The sequence below is a fragment of the Triticum aestivum genome, chromosome 5B (assembly GCF_018294505.1).
Source record: "Triticum aestivum cultivar Chinese Spring chromosome 5B, IWGSC CS RefSeq v2.1, whole genome shotgun sequence".
NCBI classification, from domain to species: Eukaryota; Viridiplantae; Streptophyta; class Magnoliopsida; order Poales; family Poaceae; genus Triticum; species Triticum aestivum.
In genome coordinates, this window is record NC_057807.1 from 458,272,515 (window position 1) to 458,298,042 (window position 25,528).

The 25,528-nt window shown below is 42.4% G+C and overlaps 3 protein-coding genes and 1 long non-coding RNA gene across 10 annotated transcripts; 2 read left to right on the plus strand and 2 right to left on the minus strand.

Annotated features, from left to right (window-relative positions):
• The first annotated feature begins 529 nt into the window (after positions 1–529).
• Positions 530–3,425, plus strand: LOC123116422 (calcium-dependent protein kinase 15). Of its 4 annotated transcripts, none has more exons than XR_006457067.1 (4): positions 530–1,633; positions 2,270–2,346; positions 2,533–2,747; positions 3,271–3,419. XR_006457067.1 is itself a non-coding variant. In XM_044537381.1 (2 exons), the coding sequence occupies exons 1-2, from the start codon at positions 2,511–2,513 to the stop codon at positions 3,280–3,282; spliced, it is 249 nt and encodes an 82-aa protein (XP_044393316.1). In that variant the 5' UTR covers positions 2,381–2,510; the 3' UTR covers positions 3,283–3,419. The 4 variants fall into 4 exon arrangements, 1 of the variants encoding a protein (XP_044393316.1); XR_006457068.1 differs by having other exon boundaries at positions 2,533–2,684; XR_006457066.1 differs by lacking the exon at positions 2,270–2,346 and having other exon boundaries at positions 541–1,633; positions 2,533–2,684; positions 3,271–3,425.
• A 6,878-nt stretch (positions 3,426–10,303) lies between these two features.
• LOC123112448 (cinnamoyl-CoA reductase 1) lies at positions 10,304–15,363 on the minus strand. The gene is made up of 7 exons (XM_044533429.1): positions 15,115–15,363; positions 14,830–14,999; positions 14,295–14,480; positions 14,002–14,160; positions 12,930–12,936; positions 10,661–10,850; positions 10,304–10,566 (listed from the first exon to the last, which is right to left on the minus strand). The coding sequence occupies exons 1-7, from the start codon at positions 15,239–15,241 to the stop codon at positions 10,374–10,376; spliced, it is 1,032 nt and encodes a 343-aa protein (XP_044389364.1). The 5' UTR covers positions 15,242–15,363; the 3' UTR covers positions 10,304–10,373.
• On the minus strand, positions 13,122–13,948 carry LOC123112447 (cinnamoyl-CoA reductase 1). Its single transcript, XM_044533428.1, has 2 exons — positions 13,500–13,948; positions 13,122–13,405 (listed from the first exon to the last, which is right to left on the minus strand). The coding sequence occupies exons 1-2, from the start codon at positions 13,673–13,675 to the stop codon at positions 13,213–13,215; spliced, it is 369 nt and encodes a 122-aa protein (XP_044389363.1). The 5' UTR covers positions 13,676–13,948; the 3' UTR covers positions 13,122–13,212.
• A 547-nt stretch (positions 15,364–15,910) lies between the features above and the next one.
• Positions 15,911–21,532, plus strand: LOC123112449 (uncharacterized). Of its 4 annotated transcripts, none has more exons than XR_006455492.1 (4): positions 15,918–17,478; positions 17,843–17,911; positions 20,458–20,596; positions 21,215–21,532. It is a non-coding gene; the product is annotated as an uncharacterized lncRNA (long non-coding RNA). The 4 variants fall into 4 exon arrangements; XR_006455491.1 differs by lacking the exon at positions 17,843–17,911 and having other exon boundaries at positions 15,922–17,095; positions 17,204–17,478; XR_006455489.1 differs by having other exon boundaries at positions 15,911–17,478; positions 17,843–20,596.
• The last annotated feature ends 3,996 nt before the right edge of the window (positions 21,533–25,528 follow it).

Below are 25,528 nucleotides of genomic sequence, written 5' to 3' on the forward strand. Positions count from 1 at the left end.
GCATGATACTAGTATATGATACTCCCAGTATCCTAATAATCTAAAACTTATTGTGTATAATAAGATATAACTCTCTTTATCTTAGGATTGTACGAATCTGAAATGTTTTACGACAGAGAAAAATAACCTTGTCTTGAGTTTGACATACGAGCCATATCAAAATTAAGAAACAATATCTGTCTATTATTCCTCATTACTAGACTTGCATATCAGCATTTTGACCAGATGGTATCTCTACTCCTAATGTCTCAGTTGGTAGGTCGCGTTTCGGGTTTTATTTTCGTCCCACCATTTTCGTCTGATTTTTTTTCGCTGATTTTTTTCGACGGTTTTCTCGTCCCTTCCCCGCACGTACCAAAAAAACAGCCAGCGAGGCTCCCCTCGATCTATGTATTCTATCCTACGATCTCTCAAAGACGCCCCAACCCCCAATACGAGCTGCCACCGAGATACGAGTCGATCCGCCGCCGAGATACGAGTCGATCCGCCGCCGCCGAGGACGGTGGCCGCCGCCGCTGGCCAGGCTCTCCACGATGTGCGCGCCGGGGCGCCGCTCCCGCTCCCGAGCATAGCAGCAGCGGCGGAGCCCCGCCGCCGGCGAGCTCTCTCTGGCGGAGGAGGGCGGGGGCGAGCTCGCCGTCTCCCTCGCGCTCAACAATCTCTTCTCCCACGCCGTCGCCCGCTTCACGGCCTACTTCGGCCTCATGCTCCCGCATCGACCGGCTCTTCGGCGCGGAGGACGTCCATCAGGCGGCGGGCGAGATCTCCGGCCGGGATGGGCCACTGCCTCCACCATCACCGCCTCTTCGTTGCCGCCGCCGCCGACATGTGCGAGGGATGCCTGTCTTCTTCAAAGAACGAGATGAATGAAGGATGCAGAGGAGACAGGCTCCATGGCGTGTTCCTGCTGTAAAGCTCTCGACCTCTCGTACAGGTACACGTTTCTTCTTCACGCGAGTTTGAAAACACACATACTACCGCGAGCCGGAGATCCATCCACCCAGTTATGGATCCATCAGGTACAAGCCACTAGCCACCAGGTAATAGAGATTTCCCCTCTGATTTAGTTGGATTGGGGGAGGCTAGAGAGGCTTGCTTGTTGTTGTGTTTTCTGCGTGAGAGAGCAGAGAGAACTGAGAGATCACATGGATCCAGTGTACAGATGAGCTTTTGGTGTGGGGGTGGTGGTGGTGGTTGAGGTAGCAGGGAGAGGATGGTCACTAGATGGAAGAGTGCAGGGAATGTTGCTTGCTACTGCTACTGCATGTGCTATTGTGTTATTTTGTAATATTTCTGAACTGTTAGCGATATTGCCGCAGTGAGATGAGCTTATTTTGTAATATATGGTCTTTTCCAGTGCATTGCAAAACTAACTAATAGTTTGTGATCTGACACCCTGGTAACCTCATGATTGGGTGGTGCATGCAGGGCACACCTCCGAGCTAGCCGATGCTTAGTATACCAGTGTTCTGCTGCATCCGGTGCGACCTCAAAGAATACCTTCGTCTAGCTGGCCGTTGAGCACCTTAGGGACGACGAGGTGCAGTGCCTGGGGTGTAAGCAGTTCAACTACACGATGAAGTGAGTAAAGGGGTTAAGACGGTTGCGTTGTGCGTGCGCTGCTTGCTTGCTGGTGAGTGTCGCCTCTGTGACTAGGTGTTCTTTGTTGTCTATGCCCTCTGTAGTTTAAGGTGTTTGTTCTTTTATGCAATGCTCGCTCGCCCAAAGTATGTACGATCTTTACCATAGTACATTAGCTAGCTATAGGAGATGACATCTTTGTGCTTTTCTTCTTCCTGAACACGCATATGGATGTTTGTGCATTGGAACGGCATGTCTTTCGGATCAACTGTTCCCTGCTCTGACTTCGCCTTTTAATTTGACTGAATATCTACTTACGCTCTCCAAGATTGTTCCTGTGAGTTTCTTTAAAACCTATTTGTGCACCCAGCTAGATCATACAGTTGTTAATGTATGGAGTTTTTTATTGGGTCTGTTTATCTCAGGGCTCTGACGCGCCGATTTCGTTTAGACAATTTTTAGAGCCAGTATTTACTCCAGGGAATACTCTTTATATTGTTCAATCTCGGTGTAGGTCTAATTTCTCGGAAACAGTTTCAGTCAATGCTGGGCCGAAACCTCTTAAACTCATTAAGTAGCGTTCTTGGAGAGTTGAAATCTCATTTCATTGATGATGTATTGCGCTGCGTGTTGGTTAAGATGAAGCAAGGAGAAAACCATTGACGATGTATTGTGATGCATGTTTCAGTCAACTTGTTGGACAACTGTACACGTATGTGTTTTTTCAAGCCCACTGATTTCAGCCTCTCCGTCTCCTTCAAGCCGGTGAGTAATTAATTGGTTAACTGAACATACTATTTGAGAAGGGACAAGGGAAGAAACCTCAACTATTCCCCTTAGTTCATGTTGTCTCTACAATTTACAATTGTATATGTAGTGCTACCTGAATTAAATTCTGGCAACTAAGCTCATGCAGTGCTTAAGATTAAATGGGATATAATGGAAATGCAGATGAGAAGTTCAGGGATATTCCTGGGAGTGCCTATTATGTGGCTCCGGAGGTGCTGAAGCGGATATATGGAGCCGATAATTGCATATGGAGTGCTGGAGTTATACTCTACATTCTGCTGTCTGGCATTCCTCCTTTTTGGGCAGCAGGGCAGGTGCGTTCTCTGGCTGGTTATGTCAATCAATTTTGGGGCTGTGATGGATGCAAAGACTGGAAGGTGAATATAGTTATCCTACAGGAACCCTCCCTTGGTTTTAATTACCTGAGAATGAGTAAGGTCTATTTGATGTTGTTCTTCAAGGTTCTATTCATTTCTCATTTGATCCCTGGCCATCAATTTCTAACGGGGATAAAGAATTACTCCCTCCGTTCCTAAATATAAGACCTTTTAAATATTTTAATATGGACCACATACGAAGCAAAATGAGTGAATCTACACAATAAAAATGTCTATATACATCCATATATAGTCCCTATTGAATTATCTAAAATAGCTTATATTTAGAAACGGAGGGAGTACAACAAACGGGAGAATCAGACATAACTCTGTTATGTGAGTAGAGAACGTGAGTGCATATGCTTATTGGGGTCGGTCAACATGGTTCAGTTGGCATAACAAGCTCCAACGGACACAACTTTTCATGAATTGAATTGATTGAATGCCCTTAGTAAGTTCTCGATAGAATTACCTCTTCTTACAAGGATGAGAAACTTAAGTGTTTTTCATTTATTTTGTGCAGATCCTCCTGTGAAGCATAAATTTCATTGTATCCAAGGAGATATCAAATGCTGAAAACATGGGACTCAAAATGTATAGAGAGTCGGAGACACTGCTAAACTGTTATTTATGGGTGTCTACCAAATTCACTATCAACCACTGTTGTAGGACCGGCGGTATGTTAAAATTTATTTTGGTTTTATTAGTCCATGTAGAGATGCTATGCTCAGCTATTGATTTGACACTTGTGATATCCAATTACACTCCTGTGGCTTGTATGTTGCTCAAAGATGCTCACAAGTCTGATTGGGAACGTTAACCTTACTCTTAGGGACCATTATTTGAAACAGTACTCTGTCTACTACTCCCTCCCATGATATAGCTTAAAAAATGTTCTTATATTATGGGACGGCGGGAGTATATGCTAAGTTGTGTACTGATGTATAGATATCTGATTTTGTTCATTTTGCATTAGGTTGGGAGGACATATACTAAGAGCTATATATGATGATTCTATAAAAGATAATGTACTGGAAGACATGAGAACTTTCAGTATGCTACAGTGTAAAAATATTTGGAATATGGTATGGTTTGCCGGACCGGAACCAAAGCAAGAACGAGAAGGAGCTTAAGTAGGGCCATGTCGGGGTGTCGCCACAATAGGAAATTGTCGCTGGTGCTAGATACCAGGGGAACCAAAAAATCTTTTTTCTACAAAGGTAACGAACTTTTTGGGTCTAGAGGGACCAAGATGAGCAGGCCATCAACATCCTATTCCTGCTTATCTTTGTTTTCTTTGTATCTGTATTATTAATCTTGGTTTCAACTGGCGTGTTGAGTGCAATCTTCCGGGTGCAATCCTCAAATATGGGATGTCGTACTAGCCTTAATTCAACATCTGGAATGGCTTATGATGGCATGGAGTTCCATCATTTCGGCTGCTTGCGGCGGGGAGTGTGGCCGGTGCTTGCGGCAGCAGCGAAGCGGCGTGCGCGAGCGCAGTGTAGGCAGTGGCCAAAGGCTCATCGGCCGCTGCGAGTACGCCGTTGGCACCAGGTTCATGACATTGTAAAAAAAATCTTGATTCAATATTCTTTCGTCATTATTCCTCTTTCATGTTCTTGATCCTTGAAGATACTTGCTAGATTTCTAGCTGATATTTTTTGGTAGTATAAGCTCGATGTATATGGCCTGAATATGACCTGATTCAGAGTACATTGTGTTCTGAAGCTTTTTACTGTATGGTTCTCTCTTGAAAGAATTCAAGCCATTGTTCAATGGGAGAGAACAGTTGTAATCCTGAAATAAATGTCGTACCTATTCAACAGCTGACACAATTGCCACTGAGATCATTATTTTCCTTTTTTTCAGGTTTTCAACATCACAAATTTCATACTAATGGAGTGGAGCTACCAAAATATCTATTGAGGTAAAATCACTATATACATATTGTTTTCCCCCATTGCGTCAGGCGACACGCATCTGTTGCAAAGAAATAGGCATCACCTGCGTGCTTGCTTTTGTTCGTTTCTAGCCGGCAAGAATCCATCGAGTCTTCCTCTATGTGTGCAACCTTGCCAGCATGGGAATCAATCAAGGTAGGGGCAGCCAACGTCAAGTATGTGCAGTCTTGCCGGGATCCAATCTATTGACTCCTTCAGCCAGCTTTGCACTATGTGCACGACGTCCATGCTCGAAAGCACTTTGCAAGTGGACCATGCACGGCTCCACCGGCCTTGCGTCAACAATTCAAATCCTTATCTTATACTTCCTCTGTCTGAAAAAGCTTGTCCCAAGCTTGTCCCTTAAATGGATGTATCTAGCACTAACTTGGTGCTAGATACATCCATTTGAGGGACAAGCTTTTCGGACGGAGGGAGTACTACTAGATAGACACGTACTTTTTTTATGCAATTCTTAATTTATAGAAGCAGAAGAACTGATTATGTGAATTGAATATATAATCCCATGTGTAGGTGCTATCCAAGTGTTGTGATTATTTAGCACACATAACTTGCAGGGAGATAACTCTATAGTATGAAGACTTTAAAATACGAGTGCGTGTCGTTGGTGTTTTTGAAACCATCTTCCATCACGTCTAATATTTTTGTATTTCATAATAGTAATTGTTCAGCCTTTGACTGACATATGGATGATATTTGTAATATATATCTTTCTTCCATATGACGGTAACATTATGATGAAGGTGGAACCATAGAGAGATGTGTATTTTTAATTGAGATATTTTCAGGAGTACCTTTGTGAAGCTGATATATCTTTCTTTTACAAGATATGGTTGCACTTGCTTCATCTACATAGGCTGTCTGGAATGCCATGAGGCCGGGATTGGTGTAGGAAATCTTCAAAGCTATTATATTGGTCTCAAGAAACTTGCAATACATCAATGCATTATTATTTTTAATTTTTTTGCTGACACCACAGCTACCACCTCTTCACTAAATGACAGAGGTTGCCAGCAACTGCACATGGAAAGATTTAATGTTATATTATGTCTACTAATCAATAAGGAGGGAGATCAAATTACTGCTCTCAAATATTCACCTGATTGATTTTGAAAAGAGGGTTAAAAAATGGTGTTATGAATGAAGATGGATGGGGTTGAGGGCTGGGAGAAAGATGTTGTATTGCAAGAAGAAGTTGGTTAAGAAGACTGACGATTATGAGAATGAAGGACACAAACTTTTGAATTAGACCAATTGTTTGATCGATCATTTTTGTTCTCTTGAAAACGATATATGGTCAATTTTAGTATTCTGATGTGATTGAAGAATATAGGAGGGACAAAGAGATGTGCTATTGCCAGGACAGTTATGACTCTCTATTAAGGTATTCAGATATGATTCTCCATGGTCATGCTTCTCCTGTTCACCTGGAAGTTTATTGATGGGAGGGAAGCCACTTCTGCTTTGATGATTTCTTGGAAGTTCAGGTTAAAACACTTTCGCTCTTAAAGTCTGTTTATCAATTCTTTGGATAACCTATTTAATGATTGGTTTTGATTTTCATACAGCTAGGTGAATTTACAATACAAGTCAGATTATTTGCGAGAGAATTTCATTCCCTAGAATCATTGTCATTCTTGTTGCCTACAAGGTACTTGAAGAAAATGCCCGAGACATATTTTAAGGAGTATAATTCAGCACTAAGGCTATTATTACAACGATGGAATCTTTGTTGTGGTAGTTATGTCTCCAAATGCGTCGATCCCTATCGGCTACTGAAGTAAACTTATTTATTTTTTCTGTGTCGATTTCTATTGGCTTACTGATAGCTTATTTATTCTTTTCGAATTTTAATTCCTTGATCTTTGCCTCTGCCCATCTCCATATCACACAGAAGGTGCTCAGTGCAATGCATCATGCAGTGATTCCATGATAGGAATTAGGAACTGCTCATCATTTGAATGTTTCTACAATTTTCCTGCTTGTTAGAACATGTTTGATGTACTTACACATTAACAAAAATGACCTGTAACATTCATGAAAATATTTGGGTTTGGTCATCTACTTTTTTACTGTTTATTTACTCATGAAGATAGCAGATGTTCCTGTTTTTAAATATAGTTATCTGTGCTTCCAGTTGGTAGAGATCAAAGTATTAACTCGCCGATGTAGGGAAAAAGAGCTCTTTTATAGACACTACTAGCAGTGGATACAGGGTGAGCCTTTTTGAAATTGTTTGGGGGGCTTGGGGGGCACGGCTGGGCCATTTTTTGCCCTTTTTGCATCGCCGGCAGAGAAAAAAGGCTCCTCGGGGGGCCGGCTGGAGATGCTCTAAGTATACAGTAGCATATTTGACAGATGAGCATTGGAAACTCTTCTAAATCTGTGTTTAGCATTTAACAATGAACTATGTAATTTAATCAATAGACTCACTTCAGTTGCCATGCTAACTGAAAATCTATAAGTCAAATGATGCGACTGTCAAGTGGAAGTTACTTATATTTTTTCTTACGTCACTTGAGAAGTTTCTTTTTAGCAAGCTTATTTAAGTGCAGCCGAAGTGTACTATGTTTTTTAGACGATCTCCATGTTTTCTATTGAGATCAGAGAGCGGCTGAAGTAGTGATGGGACTACACCATTTTTAGGTTCTGAAGGCAAAGCTTCTTACAGAGTTAGTCACATTTGTCAGTTCTGTGAGTAGAAGAAATCTTGATAGCTTGTTGCTTCTGCTCAGTGTGCTTGGTGCATAAATTGATTGCTTGCTGCAAATGTTGTTTAGTGTCCTATTTCATGGTAGCTGCGGATGCTATATATTTGGTGATTTTGTTGCCGGTATTTGGAGTGCTAGGAGAGTTTCTAAACTACTGTCACGGCATTATAGATAGGATAGTGAACCAATGTGACATATGTATAACATTTCATGTGAGATTCTTTGCAACAAACAGCATGAGCGAGCGGTCCATATATTATTTTCATCAAGCCGTACAATTTTTTGGTTAGGATAGAAGGGTTGTTGGTTGCTTCAAGAGTTAATAACGAGGGCCCCAGCGAGAAATGTCCTGTTAAGACGGGAATCCGAGCGGTAAGTGGAATGTCCGACAAGAAAGGTAAGTGTGCGTCGTGGGGTGGGGTTTTCGTGTTGGGACCGCATGTTGGGATAATATATGGGTTGGATTTGGGGGGGGGGGGGTCCGGACTATCCAGACGGTTAAATTTTGTGGAGCTTGCTTAATGTCCTAACATGCTCGGATGTATGAGGAATAAGATTTTACCTTGGATATGACCATTTGTGTGATTTATTTGTATGCATTGTAGCCCGGGGGGACTATCCAGACGGTTAAATTTTGTGGAGCTTGCTTAATGTCCTAACATGCTCGGATGTATGAGGAATAAGATTTGACCTTGGATGTGACCATTTGTGTGATTTATTTGTATGCATTGTAGCTCGTAGCAACGCACGGGTGTACTACTAGTGTTCATAACTCTGTAGTCACTGCTTTTAGAGTACTCCTCCAGAGTCCGCTTTCTCTTGACGGAAGTGAGCACAAATGCACAATTTTTACATTTGCATCCATCCTGAATGGACTAGTGGAGGAGTCGAGAAATAGAGACCTAACCCGTGCTTATTTTTACAAAACACATTTCATGATGTTTCAGGCCAAATGCAGAATCAATGGCACAATTATGGGATCATTCTCATTCCTGGATAGGTGGCATTCGTTAGATGAATGGAAGCCGGCATGGTTCATCGTCTGTAACCCCAAGAAGCCCTGCTTTTTCATAGGACTCGATACAATCCACGAGTGTCTCCTCCATCTTCCTTGGTTTCCACCCTAAATTCTTCAGCTTGTCCGAAGTGACTCCAACGTTAAAGTCCACATCAACCATCCTGCCAACCCAAAATTTCGTAATGAAAATCCTTCGTAGTATATGATAAGCAAGCTATGACATGGTGTTGATAGTCTTGATGCCATGACACTTACTTGTCTGCATAAGTGTAGCTAGGGTACATGTTCTTCATGATTGCCAGCAAATCCTTTAGGTCCACTTGGTCCAGTGAGCATATGTATCTCTCAGATGGCCCTGCCTTGTTGTACAACAGGAGCAATGCGTCGGTAACATCGCGAACGTCTACGATGGGAAAGAACTTGTTGTTCATCATGTCAGGGCCTCCTGCGATCGGACATATGATGGAACTACATTAGGCATAAGGATGTGTATTTTAAAAGGTCATTCTCTGAACTTCATTAAAACCGGGGGTGTCTTATTACACTATTAATATAAAAGCCGAGGAGCTCCTCCGACGTCAATTTTTGTTCTGAACTTCATCGCTCTGCTGCACTTCGACAACAAAAACAGCAAAATGGAAGGAAAACAACCGGCTTTGGTTTCCAAAAGTACTAACCACTAACCACATGTGATGTGTAGGGCTGGAATTCGAGCCGAGTCGAGCCAGCTCGGCTCGACTCGCTAGAGCTCGTTTCGTTAACGAGCTAGCTCGACTCGACTCGTTGTTATAACGAGCTCAAATCCAAGATTGGCTCGACTCGTATAACTCGCAAGCTGGCTCTTTTAGCTTGTTAAGCTCATTAAAGATATGAACATAAAACGCTCATATATTATAAAATGACTATGTATATATTAAACATATATATCACTAAACAATAGTAATTTGCTTGTAACGCATGAGTCTGGGCCTTCAACGGCTAGGCCTTGTGTTGTGTGCCTGGGACATAGGGTGCTGAATGGCTGATCTTTTTTTGTATTGGGAGTGGCTGATCTTTTGTACCGAGCCTAACGAGTTACACGAGTACTCGTGAGATTGGCTCGTTTAACTTGGTCTATAAACGATCTTAAACTAAAGCTCGGCTTGCCTCGTTATTCTTCGAGTTCGAGCCGATTCGAGCCGAGTCACGAGCTACTCATTTAGCTCGCGAGCTTCGAGCTTTTTTTCCAGCCCCAGTGATGTGCAATGTACAAAATGATTATGTATCCTTGTGATAGATGAGCTGAGGAGTGGAACCTTTTATCATGTAGACGAGGACCTTGCTGCTGGTATTGACCGCCACATGCTGCAATAGAGGGCCGAAGACCAGACCAGGGCAAAGTGCGACGACGTGCAGCCCGTTCTTCTCTCCGTATTCCAGGGCCGAAGACCGGACTATCCAGACGGTTAAATTTTGTGGAGCTTGCTTAATGTCCTAACATGCTTGGATGTATGAGGAATAAGATTTTACCTTGGATATGACCATTTGTGTGATTTATTTGTATGCATGGTAGCATGGGGGGACTATCCAGACGGTTAAATTTTGTGGAGCTTGCTTAATGTCCTAACATGCTCGGATGTATGAGGAATAAGATTTGATCTTGGATATGACCATTTGTGTGATTTATTTGTATGCATTGTAGCCCGTAGCAACGCACGGGTATACTACTAGTGTTCATAACTCTGCAGTCACTGCTTTTAGAGTACTCCTCCAGAGTCCGCTTTCTCTTGACGGAAGTGAGCACAAATGCACAATTTTTACATTTGCATCCATCCTGAATGGACTAGTGGAGGAGTCGAGAAATAGAGACCTAACCCGTGCTTATTTTTGCAAAACACATTTCATGATGTTTCAGGCCAAATGCAGAATCAATGGCACAATTATGGGATCATTCTCATTCCTGGATAGGCGGCATTCGGTAGATGAATGGAAGCCGGCATGGTTCTTCGTCTGTAACCCCAAGAAGCCCTGCTTTTTCATAGGACTCGATACAATCCACGAGTGTCTCCTCCATCTTCCTTGGTTTCCACCCTAAATTGTTCAGCTTGTCCGAAGTGACTCCGACGTTAAAGTCCACATCAACCATCCTGCCAACCCAAAATTTCGTAATGAAAATCCTTCGTAGTATATGATAAGCAAGCTATGACATGGTGTTGATAGTCTTGATGCCATGGCACTTACTTGTCTGCATAAGTGTAGCTAGGGTACATGTTCTTCATGATTGCCAGCAAATCCTTTAGGTCCATTTGGTCCAGTGAGCATATGTATCTCTCAGATGGCCCTGCCTTGTTGTACAACAGGAGCAATGCGTCGGCAACATCGCGAACGTCTACGATGGGAAAGAACTTGTTGTTCATCGTGTCAGGGCCTCCTGCGATCGGACATATGATGGAACTACATTAGGCACAAGGATGTGTATTTTAAAAGGTCATTCTCTGAACTTCATTAAAACCGGGGGTGTCTTATTACACTATTAATATAAAAGCCGAGGAGCTCCTCCGGTGTCAATTTTTGTTCTGAACTTCATCGCTCTGCTGCACTTCGACAACAAAAACAGCAAAATGGAAGGAAAACAACCGGCTTTGGTTACCAAAAGTACTAACCTCTAACCACATGTGATGTGCAATGTACAAAATGATTATGTATCCTTGTGATAGATGAGCTGAGGAGTGGAACCTTTTATCATGTAGACGAGGACCTTGCTGCTGGTATTGACCGCCACATGCTGCAACAGAGGGCCGAAGACCAGACCAGGGCAAAGTGCGACGACGTGCAGCTCGTTCTTCTCTCCGTATTCCAGGGCCGAAGACCGGACTATCCAGACGGTTAAATTTTGTGGAGCTTGCTTAATGTCCTAACATGCTCGGATGTATGAGGAATAAGATTTTACCTTGGATATGACCATTTGTGTGATTTATTTGTATGTATTGTAGCCTGGGGGACTATCCAGACGGTTAAATTTTGTGGAGCTTGCTTAATGTCCTAACATGCTCGGATGTATGAGGAATAAAATTTGACGTTGGATATGACCATTTGTGTGATTTATTTGTATGCATTGTAGCCCGTAGCAACGCACGGGTGTACTACTAGTGTTCATAACTCTGCAGTCACTACTTTTAGAGTACTCCTCCAGAGTCCGCTTTCTCTTGACGGAAGTGAGCACGAATGCACAATTTTTACATTTGCATCCATCCTGAATGGACTAGTGGAGGAGTCGAGAAATAGAGACCTAACCCGTGCTTATTTTTGCAAAACACATTTCATGATGTTTCAGGCCAAATGCAGAATCAATGGCACAATTATGGGATCATTCTCATTCCTGGATAGGCGGCATTCGGTAGATGAATGGAAGCCGGCATGGTTCGTCGTCTGTAACCCCAAGAAGCCCTGCTTTTTCATAGGACTCGATACAATCCACGAGTGTCTCCTCCATCTTCCTTGGTTTCCACCCTAAATTGTTCAGCTTGTCCGAAGTGACTCCGACGTTAAAGTCCACATCAACCATCCTGCCAACCCAAAATTTCGTAATGAAAATCCTTCGTAGTATATGATAAGCAAGCTATGACATGGTGTTGATAGTCTTGATGCCATGGCACTTACTTGTCTGCATAAGTGTAGCTAGGGTACATGTTCTTCATGATTGCCAGCAAATCCTTTAGGTCCATTTGGTCCAGTGAGCATATGTATCTCTCAGATGGCCCTGCCTTGTTGTACAACAGGAGCAATGCGTCGGCAACATCGCGAACGTCTACGATGGGAAAGAACTTGTCGTTCATCGTGTCAGGGCCTCCTGCGATCGGACATATGATGGAACTACATTAGGCACAAGGATGTGTATTTTAAAAGGTCATTCTCTGAACTTCATTAAAACCGGGGGTGTTTTATTACACTATTAATATAAAAGCCGAGGAGCTCCTCCGGTGTCAATTTTTGTTCTGAACTTCATCGCTCTGCTGCACTTCGACAACAAAAACAGCAAAATGGAAGGAAAACAACCGGCTTTGGTTACCAAAAGTACTAACCTCTAACCACATGTGATGTGCAATGTACAAAATGATTATGTATCCTTGTGATAGATGAGCTGAGGAGTGGAACCTTTTATCATGTAGACGAGGACCTTGCTGCTGGTATTGACCGCCACATGCTGCAACAGAGGGCCGAAGACCAGACCAGGGCAAAGTGCGACGACGTGCAGCTCGTTCTTCTCTCCGTATTCCAGGGCCGAAGACCGGACTATCCAGACGGTTAAATTTTGTGGAGCTTGCTTAATGTCCTAACATGCTCGGATGTATGAGGAATAAGATTTTACCTTGGATATGACCATTTGTGTGATTTATTTGTATGTATTGTAGCCTGGGGGGACTATCCAGACGGTTAAATTTTGTGGAGCTTGCTTAATGTCCTAACATGCTCGGATGTATGAGGAATAAAATTTGACGTTGGATATGACCATTTGTGTGATTTATTTGTATGCATTGTAGCCCGTAGCAACGCACGGGTGTACTACTAGTGTTCATAACTCTGCAGTCACTACTTTTAGAGTACTCCTCCAGAGTCCGCTTTCTCTTGACGGAAGTGAGCACGAATGCACAATTTTTACATTTGCATCCATCCTGAATGGACTAGTGGAGGAGTCGAGAAATAGAGACCTAACCCGTGCTTATTTTTGCAAAACACATTTCATGATGTTTCAGGCCAAATGCAGAATCAATGGCACAATTATGGGATCATTCTCATTCCTGGATAGGCGGCATTCGGTAGATGAATGGAAGCCGACATGGTTCGTCGTCTGTAACCCCAAGAAGCCCTGCTTTTTCGTAGGACTCGATACAATCCACGAGTGTCTCCTCCATCTTCCTTGGTTTCCACCCTAAATTCTTCAGCTTGTCCGAAGTGACTCCGACGTTAAAGTCCACATCAACCATCCTGCCAACCCAAAATTTTGTAATGAAAATCCTTCGTAGTATATGATAAGCAAGTTATGACATGGTGTTGATAGTCTTGATGCCATGGCACTTACTTGTCTGCATAAGTGTAGCTAGGGTACATGTTCTTCATGATTGCCAGCAAATCCTTTAGGTCCATTTGGTCCAGTGAGCATATGTATCTCTCAGATGGCCCTGCCTTGTTGTACAACAGGAGCAATGCGTCGGTAACATCGCGAACGTCTACGATGGGAAAGAACTTGTTGTTCATCGTGTCAGGGCCTCCTGCTATCGGACATATGATGGAACTACATTAGGCACAAGGATCTGTATTTTAAAAGGTCATTCTCTGAACTTCATTAAAACCGGGGGTGTCTTATTACACTATTAATATAAAAGCCGAGGAGCTCCTCCGGCGTCAATTTTTGTTCTGAACTTCATCGCTCTGCTGCACTTCGACAACAAAAACAGCAAAATGGAAGGAAAACAACCGGCTTTGGTTTCCAAAAGTACTAACCTCTAACCACATGTGATGTGCAATGTACAAAATGATTATGTATCCTTGTGATAGATGAGCTGAGGAGTGGAATCTTTTATCATGTAGACGAGGACCTTGCTGCTGGTATTAACCGCCACATGCTGCAACAGAGGGCCGAAGACCAGACCAGGGCAAAGTGCGACGACGTGCAGCCCGTTCTTCTCTCCGTATTCCAGGGCCATCTCCTCGGCTTCAGTCTTTGCAAGAGAGTACCAGTTCTGCCAACACAAACACGAATAACACTTATCCCTGACAAGAACTCAGTAAAACTGAAGATGTTACTCTTTTAAGATTTTGGTGGCACCGTGGCAGATTTTAATTAACGATCAATGATTAATTGCTGAGCGCTGACCTCAGTCTGTCTGCAGAACTCCTTGTCTGACCAGCAGCTCTCGTCTTTGATTTTATCTCGAGGCCAGTCCGGGTTGAAGATATTAGTGGCGATGGACGAGACCACAATGAGTTTATGAACTTTCGTAGCTGAGCAGGCCTTGAGCACATTCATGGTGCCCTTGACAGCAGGTTCCATCATCTCTTTCTGCACAATTTTTCAAGTTTATCAGTAAGAACAGCAGAAGGGGTTATCCATATAAGCACAGAGTTTTCTGAATGAATATTTTATTCATTTTTCTATTGAAAAGAATCAGCTCTCAGAAGAAAAGCATCTTGACATCAGTGACCAGTAGCACTCGCAGTCAAACTCTGAGCTCATCAAAATATATTAGTATTTTTTCAATTCCATCCCAAACTAACAGTTTTTTTTTTCAAATCTAGCTTGCATAATACTAACAGTTAGTTTTTTTTTAAGATCAAGCTTGAATAATACTAATGGTTACTCGCATAAATTTCTCTTTGGAATAGTTGCAGTTAAGCGAATTTGCACTTGCCTGTGGATCAACCATCTTTTGGTCGGGCACTGGAGTGGCGACATGGAAGACGCCCTCGCAGCCGGCGAACGCGGCCGCGACCGTGTCGCAGTCGAGCATGTCCGCCTTGAACAGCCGCAGGTTCGCCGGGGCTCCGTCCAGCTCCGTCAGGAACGCGTTCTTCGGATCACCTGCAAGAGAAACCATGCATCGACCCGGAAGATGAACAGTAAGATGCAGAAATTGAGCAGTGAGTGAGTTCGTGAGCCGTGTCGTCAGGGGCGGCTGTCGGTGGTGGTTGCGTACGTGGGTCGCGGACGGTGGCGTGGACGGCGTAGCCGCGGGAGAGGAGCAGCTTGACGAGCCACGAGCCTATGAACCCGTTGCCGCCGGTGACGCACACGCGGGGCGGCGCCGGGGACGACGTCGCCATCTCCTGTTGTTGTGGTGTTCAGAGTTCAGAGAAGGTTGGAGGACGCGAGAGTTTTCGTTATCGTTTCTCACAGGACAAACGGGCCCCGCCATTCTTGTCTCACCGTCTCTCGCCACAAGCGGCTCGTGACCTTGTGTGGATGGCTTCTCGCGCACTGACAAAGCGGGGGCAACGCGGCTGACAAAATTTACGATGACATATCCGGTGTAGGCATAGATTGAAAAACCGGACCGGTGATCCGGTTCTGCTTTTATAACAGGTCGAACCACCGGTTCACCTTTTCAACCGTTGGTTGCTTAAACAAAAAAAATGTATAAAAATAGAAAGTCCTTCATATCTATATTAGTTGTCGCTCAAACAGATGTATCTATCACTGACATATGTCTAGATACATCCGTTTTAGCGTCTTTTAGATACATTCATTTGAGCGACGTGCTAGATACATTCGTTTGAGCGACAACTAATATGGATTGGAGGCCATGAACTTACGCTTCGGTAGATGGTATGTGGGTCGAGCATCTCTACTCCTAATGAAGCAGTTATGAATAGTCCACACGATTAATTTTCGCTGGTTTTATTTTGTCTACCCTCTCACCTCCCTCAAATCGTTGGGTTTTTTTCGTCTATCGTCCCGCTCGCAACCCTCCCGCAAAAAAAAACCATGCCAAAAAAAAAACCCACGACCTCCCCTCCCCTCACTAGCCCTACCTCGTCTCCCGTCTCCAGTCGCAGCCGCCGACACACCTGCCGATCCCTGCGCAGCGCACCCATCCCCGCCGCCCATACCTGCCGTCCCCTGCGCCACCCATCCCCACCTCGCTCCGCCCGCCGCCTCCCCTTCACGCCGGCGCCCACTCGCCTCGCCTGCACCGGTCGCCACGCGCTCGCCCCGCAAGGCAAGGAGCTCCCTTCCCCAGCCCGATCTGATGGAAAGAGGTCCAAGCCTTAACGGTCCGGTGTTCGTTGTGGCCATATCCGGCTGTGGGAGCCACCGTAGAGCCTCCATGTCGGTGGAGCAGAGCAGCCCGACAGAGGTGGGTGCCTGATCTCGTCCCGCAGATCACCTCCACTAGGTGCCCCGGCGGTTCGGACCCCCACCTGGCCCCTCCCTCGAACCCAGCGAGCCTCCGTCCCGGCCTACTTCCCGCGCGAGGTCGCCTCCGCCTCCTCCTGGCGCACCGCCGCCCCCACCATCTGGATCGATGTCCCACTTGAGTTAGCCGTGAACGATATGTTGAAGAGCAAGGGGGCACAGGCTATTTCAGACCCTGATTCGTTTTCTTAGGTTCTTTTCCCTTCTGCAAATTCCACCCTCCTCATGATTTTGTTATTTTTGTTTTCTTGAGACGGGGTGACTTAGATAGCCTTGTACTGTTTACACTTGAATAACTGCGATTCAGATTCAGCAGACATACTAAAAGGGCTGGTTCTCTTTTGGCTCTGCATTGCTTCTTAAACATCAGTCTAATTTAATCCATCCGTGTAAAAACTGGATCCAAATTTGGTCTGTAATGCAACAAGTGTAAACTCAGAGTGTGGACTTTGCGGGTCTAGCTTCAGTGTGTGCTGTGTTCATCATGGTTATGTCCATGCTGCATATGAATGGAGCATCCTTGTGCTCATGTGATCTTGCTTGTATACACCCTTCACATAAGATGGATACAGAGCCTATGATACCTTGCATTTGCATTAAAATGGACAATCTTTTTTCGTTCTGACATGTGCATCTTGAGCTTACGATCTATTGAATCACAGTGGAGATATTATGCCTGGAGGCAATGGCAAAGCTCCGTCAGTGTTATGATGATCTGAAAGAGCGGTATGTAGTTTCTGATGTTACTGTTTCAGTACAGAGTAAGCCGACAACATCCAAAATCCTTTATTCACTTTGAACATAGTTGATGTGTTTTCTGTGGTTGGGGGAAACCCTATTGACGTTCTCTTGAACTGAACACCTTCCAGACGTGGCTTCTCAGCTAGGCTACAGAAGCATCGACTCTTTGAGCCTGGAGGACATGGTCATTGAGGTATGCAATATAAGCTGCCCGCAACCCGATGCCCTCCACGGACACCACCACCATGATGGCGGAAGGAAGAGCAAGAGGGTTCGTCGAGGCTGGGTGCCGCCGTGAGGATGCTGGTGCCCGTGCACGGTGATGGCATTGTGGCAGAAGGTCTTCTTCCGGGGGAGCCGCGCCTAGCCTCCGTCTCCACCCGCAGCCACGCTAACAAGATAGGTACTCCGCCGCGCCCTAGACATATTCCCTACTCCGGTGCACGTATGGTCAAGCATGTATCGCTTATCTTGCCCCATACGGCCTTGGCAGATCTCAATGCTTGCTTGCTAATGTGCGTGTGTGGATGTTGCTGGTTGCTGCTGCTGTGCATGTCTGCTTGGTGTGCCCCTGCTGTTTTGTGTTCTCACCACCACATCCATGACAAATAAAATTTCTTAGTTTTCTTAGAATGGTGTGTGCCATGATCTTCATGCCAGGCAGGGTTTACATTACGCATGTGGACAACAGGATTTTGATGTCCAGTTAAATTATCACATGGTTGTGCATATGCACTATCTATTAAACCGACAATCGTTGTTTTCAGGTTCAGGTTCGATATGTCAGGGCTAAACTAAGCTCGTCAGTTAAAGAAAGACCTCGAGAGACTCTGTAGGTACGGTGCTATTGTTAGTGTGTTGTTGTCAGTACTACTCCAATACTTTGGTGTGTGGTTGCATAGTACTCCAATACTTTGGGGTAGTAAAAAATGTATACGTGGTGGGAAAGCATCAGTCGTTCGTATTTGCAGAATAGGGAAATCAATAAATAATACCATTAAGAAAGCATGCATGGTATAGTGAATACTTAGTATACCAGTCATATTTTCGCGGCAACATGCACCTATTTGGAGGCTTATCCGATATTATTGCAATCTGGTAGAACTGACATATACTCCCTCCGTCCGGAAATACTTGTCATCAAAATGAATAAAAGGAGATGTATCTAGATGTATTTTAGTTCTAGATACGTCCCTTTTAGTCCATTTTGATGACAAGTATTTTCAGACGGAGGGAGTACTTTACTGGAGCTAGCACCTCATGCATAGTTATTGTATCAACCAGAAAGAAACTTCCGATCTACCATTTTACAAAACCAAATTGTATAGTGAGTAATTGAAGTGAAGTTGTTTTGGGCACCCAAAGATAATTCTGTTTGTATATTCCTGCCACTTGTATGGTTACAAGAAGCTAAATGTTGTTTTTCTTTTTTATGTTCTCGGTAGAAACCCTGTCATCCTTTTCTATCCACATGATGCTTAGGGGCCGTTTGGATTACCACCAACGCCGACCCTATCAGTTTTTTGGCATGCCCTTGCGATTTGGACCCTGTTTGGACCATCGCTAAAATATTGGCTCGCCCCAAAGGCTCAGTGTTACTTCTGCCAACTCGTGGGCGCATCGAGGGCGCCGAAATTGGTCGCCAAAAAATTGGCGAGCACATTCCTCGCCGGCTGATACGAGGATCTCGTGTTAGTGTTTTTTAATCTCGTATAGTTCAAACAATCGGTGCAGCGGATTAATTGGCTGAGTATTTCTTTGGGTCGTTGTGATCACTTAGATCGCGCAACTAATTCTGTTTATCACAGTCCAATAGCCGGAGAAGAAATTGTACTACCAAATTACGGTTGTTTGTCTCTTTTTCCTTTTTTGCGAATGAAATTGTCTCTGTTTTCGTAAAGGCAGCTGCAAGTTTCGTTGAGCACAAAAGTTGTATCTTTTCATTGTTTTTGTGAATGACCCATTTCATTTCTTTCTGCATGCTACAGTTAATTAAGTGTCCATATTACAAAAATAAAATTTTGAGTTTATTTGTTATTGGCTCAACATTATAACTAAAAACACAAATCAATTCAAGTTGTCAAACCAAATGTAATATCTGCCAACATTTTGGAAGGTTCAGTGGCTATAAACCAAACAATAACAACTTGCCAATTTTTTGGTCATGCCCTCACTTTGGTCATGCCAAAAATTTGATAGGGCAAATTGGGGCACAAACCCAACACACCCTTACTATTTTTTGTACTTGTTCGTCACCAATCAATAAAACATTGTGTATTCATTACATATGGTGAATGGCCTTCTAGATTTGTGAGTTCATAGGTAGTTATACAACAGCAGAGCCATGTTCTAAAAACAGATTCGAGCCTTTCCTTGGTTTGGAGTTGGGTCCCGAAGAAACGTTCGAGCGCATGAAATCAGTTCTTTTCAAGAATGCAATTGCTTTTTTTCTCTCATAGATTCCACTCGTAACATATCACAAGTATCTTCAGTCTAAGAAAATAGGAAAAGTGAACTTACATGATTTATTTAAATTACTAAATAACTTACTAGATAATGTATATTTCCGTTTGAGCATTCCGAAAACTGAATGCCACTCCATTAAGTTGTAGGATGCATAAGGTAAGGAAAATATAGGAAGCCCAGACATCTGTAGTAATACCAGAAGTGGAAGAACAAGGGCAAGAAAATATGTAAAAGGGCCAATGATAGGCGAAAAAAGATTCACGTGGTTAATATAGTTCATGTTTTGCACCAAGGAAGAACAGAGGAATGGAAGCAAAGAGAAATGAGTGAGCATACACCTTTGCTACTACCTCTCTCTCAGTTTACAGGGCGTGCGCGTATCCCTAAGTCGTCAATTTGACCAACCTAATACAAGTCATATATTACAAAAAGTATACCAATATAAACTTTAGATGTTCTATTTTCAAAAGATATAATTTTTGTGTTATACAGTTTATATTAAGGTGATCAAATTGGCAACCTAGGTATACGCGTAGGACTTGTAAACTGAAACGGAGGTAGTAGATTTTATGAACTGAACTAATGTACAAAAACACATATTGTTATCTTGGTGCATATAGTTATTTAATTTAACAACTTGAATTCCACATGAAGCGTACTGTATTGGACTTCTCTGGGCTTTACATGTGCTCATATTCCATAATTTGGATCAGAAATGAAGCCTATGCGTATGTATAAAGCATTTGCATTATACTAATATTGTGTGTGTTGTTCTCATGAACTCCATAGCAGATATCCCGATTCAAAGTAATATAGCCAGAGATGTTAACATTTGTTGTTGGAAACACAAGCACTAATTTTTTTATTGCATTTGAACTAGATATGGTTGTATCTTAGAGATTGTTGCTTTGGACAGGATTTACTATATTTTGCAGCAGGCTACATGCTTCTCTGAATGACCATTTAAGGAGTGAACATGAATTGCTGATGTATATGTTCCATGCTCCATGGGGAGGGAACAAGGATTGATTTTCGCCAGGAGTAGGGAGAGTATGGTGAGTTACTTCTATGCTTTAAGGGGCTTCCAGAACTACTTGATTGTGAAACAAGTCACTAGGTACTGCTCAGATCAATTATATGGATTGTACCACCGTCTGTTCAAGCTGTAGAAACTCCTATCCCTGAATTTCTATTTATTGGAACCATTAGATTTATTAGTATTTTAGTCATTACATTTCTACAGAGGCTATGTGAAGCAAACAAATTCCTATCCCTTTTAAATTTTAATACATGTAATGTACTACTCCCTCCGTCCCAAAATACTTGTCATCAAAGTGGATAAAAGAGGGTGTATCTAGATGTATTTTAGTTCTAGATACATCTCTTTTTATCCATTTTGATGACAAGTATTCTCGGACGGAGGAAGTACATGTTAGTAAGGAGCTGACACTCTTGGACGGTGAGAAATTATTGACGTTTGGTAATGAGAAATTATTGATGTTTGGTATAGAAATATAATTACATGAAAAACATAGTTTAATTATTGATGTCATAATTCTTTTTGGCCATACCTGCATATTTACAACCCTCTTATCTTTATTACTACACTGTTCTTTGCTATACATGATAGTTCAGCTGTGAAATTGACTACAGCTTACACGCATACTTACCAGACTTGCGTAACAGAAGCACAAACACAAATGGACACTCTGCAGTTGTATCAGACACACCACCACAAGACATGATGTGTGCATCAGAATTCTTAGCAACAACTGTTACGACCGTGCAACGCCAAGATTGCTAGCGACAAGGATTTGAGGAGGACAAGACGGTAGCTATCGACAAGGATTCAAGAAGGACCAGATGCCACGGTAGTGGTTGTAATATTAGTCGAGACGAATCTGAAAAAATTGAGTTGAGATGTGGAGATACGATGGATTTTGCAAAAAAAAATGAGTAAATTTTTGCTACAAAGAACATATTGGTGTGCATGTACTGATTGCACTTGCTTCATGGCGCAATATGTTTATCCTGCTACGAAAAATGCATTATTTTTTATTAGAGAAGGGGGGTTCCAAGGCAGAGATAGCGAGTAGAAGAAAAGTTATCTACCATAAAAGACGACAAGGTCACATGACATGCACTGATTGCATTTGCTTTATGGCGCAATATGTTTATCCTTTTATTAAAAATGTATTATTTTTTATTGGAGAAGGGGGATTCAATGGCAGAGATAGTAGGAAGAAGAAAAGTTATCTACCATAAAAAAGGTCACATGACATGCATGATGATCCTAATGTTACATGTTAGACATGTCTTTAATGGAAAGGGTTCCAACAAAAAAAAAAAATGTCTCGCTATGGCAGGAAAACGAGTAGTAAGGGGAGGGCCCGGCAGAAAAAAGAGAGACCACGTGTTGGTGATAACAGTTGGATAGTCTGGACAACCATATTTCTCCTCCAGAGTAATGCTACATCTAGGGGAAGTTCTTTTACGGGTTCAACGGACTATTGACTGTGGACCAACAGAATTTAAGATAAGGGAAGGATGGGGCCAACCCCAGCTGAAAATCAGGGGGAGAAAGATGAGTTAGAAGGAGATTCTCTATAACTCTCGTAAGGGTCCGTGCGTCTAGGATTATTGTCTCCTTCATATATGGTATGTATTTAAGATAGTTCAGACTGTTTAGATGAATAAATTTTATGAAAACAAATTCATTCTTATGCATTGTGGCCTGTAGCAACACACGGGCATTTTACTAGTAGCTCTACAGCCTGAGCCGCCAGGTGACTTGAGTTTATTCCCCCCGGAGCAAGTCTTTCCTACTCTCTGTGCTATAGCATGACAATTTTCTCCGTTAACATGTCTCTACATTTTTCTCTACGATAGCATTTGTTATAGCATGACAATTTTCTGAGGTGGCCATGGGTCTCCGCAGGAGCTATATCTCGCTTATAGCGAGATGGTAGCTCCCCTAGCCTGAACCGCCCTGCAGCGCCCATGCGTATGGGCCGGCCCACTCGCGTGTTTCTTGGTCATGCATTCGTTCCTTCGTTCTGATCGTTGTTGTGTTTCTTTAAGTCTCTTTCGCTTTTTTAGTATTCTTCGGTTTTTTAAAAAACTTGCTGGTTATTTTTTTCGTTATCGTACTTCAGTTTTCTTTGTCGTTCCACAAGTTTTTGACGTTTTTTCTTTCTTCTTTGTTATTATACTTCAGTTTCTTTCTTTTCTTCTTGTTTTTTCATATTTCTTTGCTTTTTTCGGTTTTCTTGGTTCTTTCTTTTCTTTTTTTTCAAAAAGTCTGACAATTTTTCTTACACATTTAATATTTTCTGTGTATGTCAAGAATATTTTCTTAATAATGGTTGAACATTTTTAAATACATTATTAACATTTTTTTGAAGAGATTGACAATTCATCACCCTGGGCCTGGAATAGTTATTGTTCACTTCTCCTCAATTTTAACATCAATGCACCGTAATCTTACATTTCACAAATTTTATGTTATTTCAGACGAAAAAAGAGACCGTAAGAAAATACATAATCACCATAGAAAAAATTATGTTACCTAAAATTACTAATGTAAAAACATAGTGTAAAATATACATAAAATGCAATTTTTCTGGTCTTATGATCTCAAATTTATTTTATCATGCCAAATTTTACGTAGTGAATCAATATGAATGTAACTATTTGTATTCCAAATGTAACTTATTTATCAAACGATTGTAATATTACCTCGGGTGAAGAATAAATTATTCTGCACCCTGGGTGATGAATAGTCAATCTATTTTCTCAAATATATTTTTTTATGTCTATTGTTATCATATACATTATACATTTTTTATATACATATGAAATGCTTTTCTATACACAATTAACCTTTTTCAAATACATTAGTAAGATTTTTTTGCAAATATATGTTCTGATGTGTATTGGTCTCATACACATTTTACATTTTTGGTATACATCCAAAACATTATTTTATACAAGTTTAAATATTTTTATATACATAAATAATATGTTTTTAAATATGATTTGATGTCTTATGTCTATGTTTTTTCATACACATTGTACATTTTTTCTTATACATCCAAAACATTCTTTTATATATGTTTCAACTATATGTTTTGATGCTTATTGTTTTCATATACATTAAATATTTTTGTTATACATATAAAACAGTTTTTATTTTTCATACACATGATTAACATTTTGTCAAATATATGTTTTGTTGTCTAATTTTTCTGTATGCATTGTACATTTAATTGTACACCCGAAACATCCTTTATAGACATTTAACATCCTTTTGAACTAAAGTAACATTTTTGTACATTCTATAAACTGTTTTTTAAAAACTTCATGTACATGTTTTTGAAACGCATGAACATTTTGTAAATGTCACAAACATTTTTTTAAGGCTATCAACATTTTTATGCTAACAAAAAAATTACACTGAGTTAACATTTTTCAAATTCCTGTTTTTTTTTAATAAATTAAGTTTGGAATATGTATGTATTTAAAATTTAATCTAAAATATTGGAATGACCCATTCTTGCGGCTGGGAATACTGGGCCGGCTCACCGGTGCATCTTTGACGCAAGTGTACGCTAGGTCTCGCGGTAAGCGAGACATAGTCGCACCCATGGGTTTCACTTGTCAGCCTCACATCTATCCCCACTCTTCTTCCTCCCTCCCGCCCTCTCTCCTAAATCCTCTCCCTGCCACTGATGCTCCCCTCCTCTAGCTCCATGTGGGCGACCCCACCCAGCCCCTTCTCCATCAACATAATGTCGCGGCAGTTGGTCCTAAATTGCCACTAGACTGTTATTCCATCCGTCCAATAAGTAACATATGTAGCATACTTTTTTACAGCATATGCAACATATTTTTTTACAGCATATGCAACAGCTTATATTATACTAGGACGGAGGGAGTACTACTTTATTTGCCACTGATGTATGATTTATTCATTTGGAGGAACTTCTTTTTTTTGCGAGAGAAAGAAAAGTGTCATGTTCAACATGTTGACGTCACCTTTTTGTAACTTGCATCAGATGGCGGCATTTAATATCCAGGACCAGGAGGCTCTAAGTTCAAAGGAGAAATTGAGATGATCATCGATCAGGTCATTTGAAAATCACGGATCACAAGTATATGTGGTTCCAGTAATCGCTGAGAGATTTTCTGTTACTTCCTTTTTGCACAATAAGAACATACAAACATACATAGTATTGGCACCCCTGTTAGTTGTTTGTGAAATTAATCATTAATCATGAATCTATTTTTGTTGAGTATTTAACCAAAAACTACCACAGTTGACGGAAACGTGACGAAAAACTACCACTTTACGTTTTTGTGCGAAAAACTACCAAATTTGGACTAAACCGTGGCAAAAAACTACCAACTCGGGAAATCGCTCGCTTCGCCCGCGCTAACCCCGAATCTGACCGGTTGGGCCCGCGAATCAGTCGCCACGCTGGCGAACGGACGGCTGCCGCGCGTTGACGGCCGTTAACGGCCCGTCCGCTGTCGGAACGACGCCTGTCGGTGCGGTGCGGGTCAAGATTTGATCCGTTACCCTCTCGATTCACTCTCTCCCTCCTGTCCCTCTCTCTGAACTAGGATTCTGCCGCCATGTCCTCGTTGATTTCGGAGGGTGGCGGCGACGCGGGCGGCGGCGACGTTGGCGGAGGCGACGCTGGCGGAGGCGACGCTGGCGGCGGTGAGACAAGTTTGGACGCCGCTGCCTCGCCCGCGCCTCCACCGATGGCCAGCGGCTCAGTCGATAATTGGTTGGGGAGCACCAGTTTCTCGACGCAGGCCGGCTCGCAGCAGCCGGAGGCACCGCTCTCCCAGTCATCGCCAATGGGTCACAGGTATGCAAGTATCATCGCCAATGTTTCTGTTAGTTGGACATGTGTAGTAAACTGGAGTCAGTAAACTGTATAGCTCAGTCAATTTCAATTTAATTCATGAGCACTTAT

Coding starts and splice junctions, on each gene's coding strand:
- LOC123116422 (XM_044537381.1), top strand. CDS start 2,511: ATGGGATATAATGGAAATGCAGATGAGAAGTTCAGGGATATTCCTGGG.
- LOC123112447 (XM_044533428.1), bottom strand. CDS start 13,675: ATGAACAACAAGTTCTTTCCCATCGTAGACGTTCGCGATGTTACCGAC. Junction 13,406..13,499: donor AGCTACACTTATGCAGACAA/GTAAGTGCCATG, acceptor TTGGGTTGGCAG/GATGGTTGATGTGGACTTTA.
- LOC123112448 (XM_044533429.1), bottom strand. CDS start 15,241: ATGGCGACGTCGTCCCCGGCGCCGCCCCGCGTGTGCGTCACCGGCGGC. Junction 14,481..14,829: donor AAAAGATGGTTGATCCACAG/GCAAGTGCAAAT, acceptor AAAATTGTGCAG/AAAGAGATGATGGAACCTGC. Junction 14,161..14,294: donor AGTTCTGCAGACAGACTGAG/GTCAGCGCTCAG, acceptor TTGTGTTGGCAG/AACTGGTACTCTCTTGCAAA.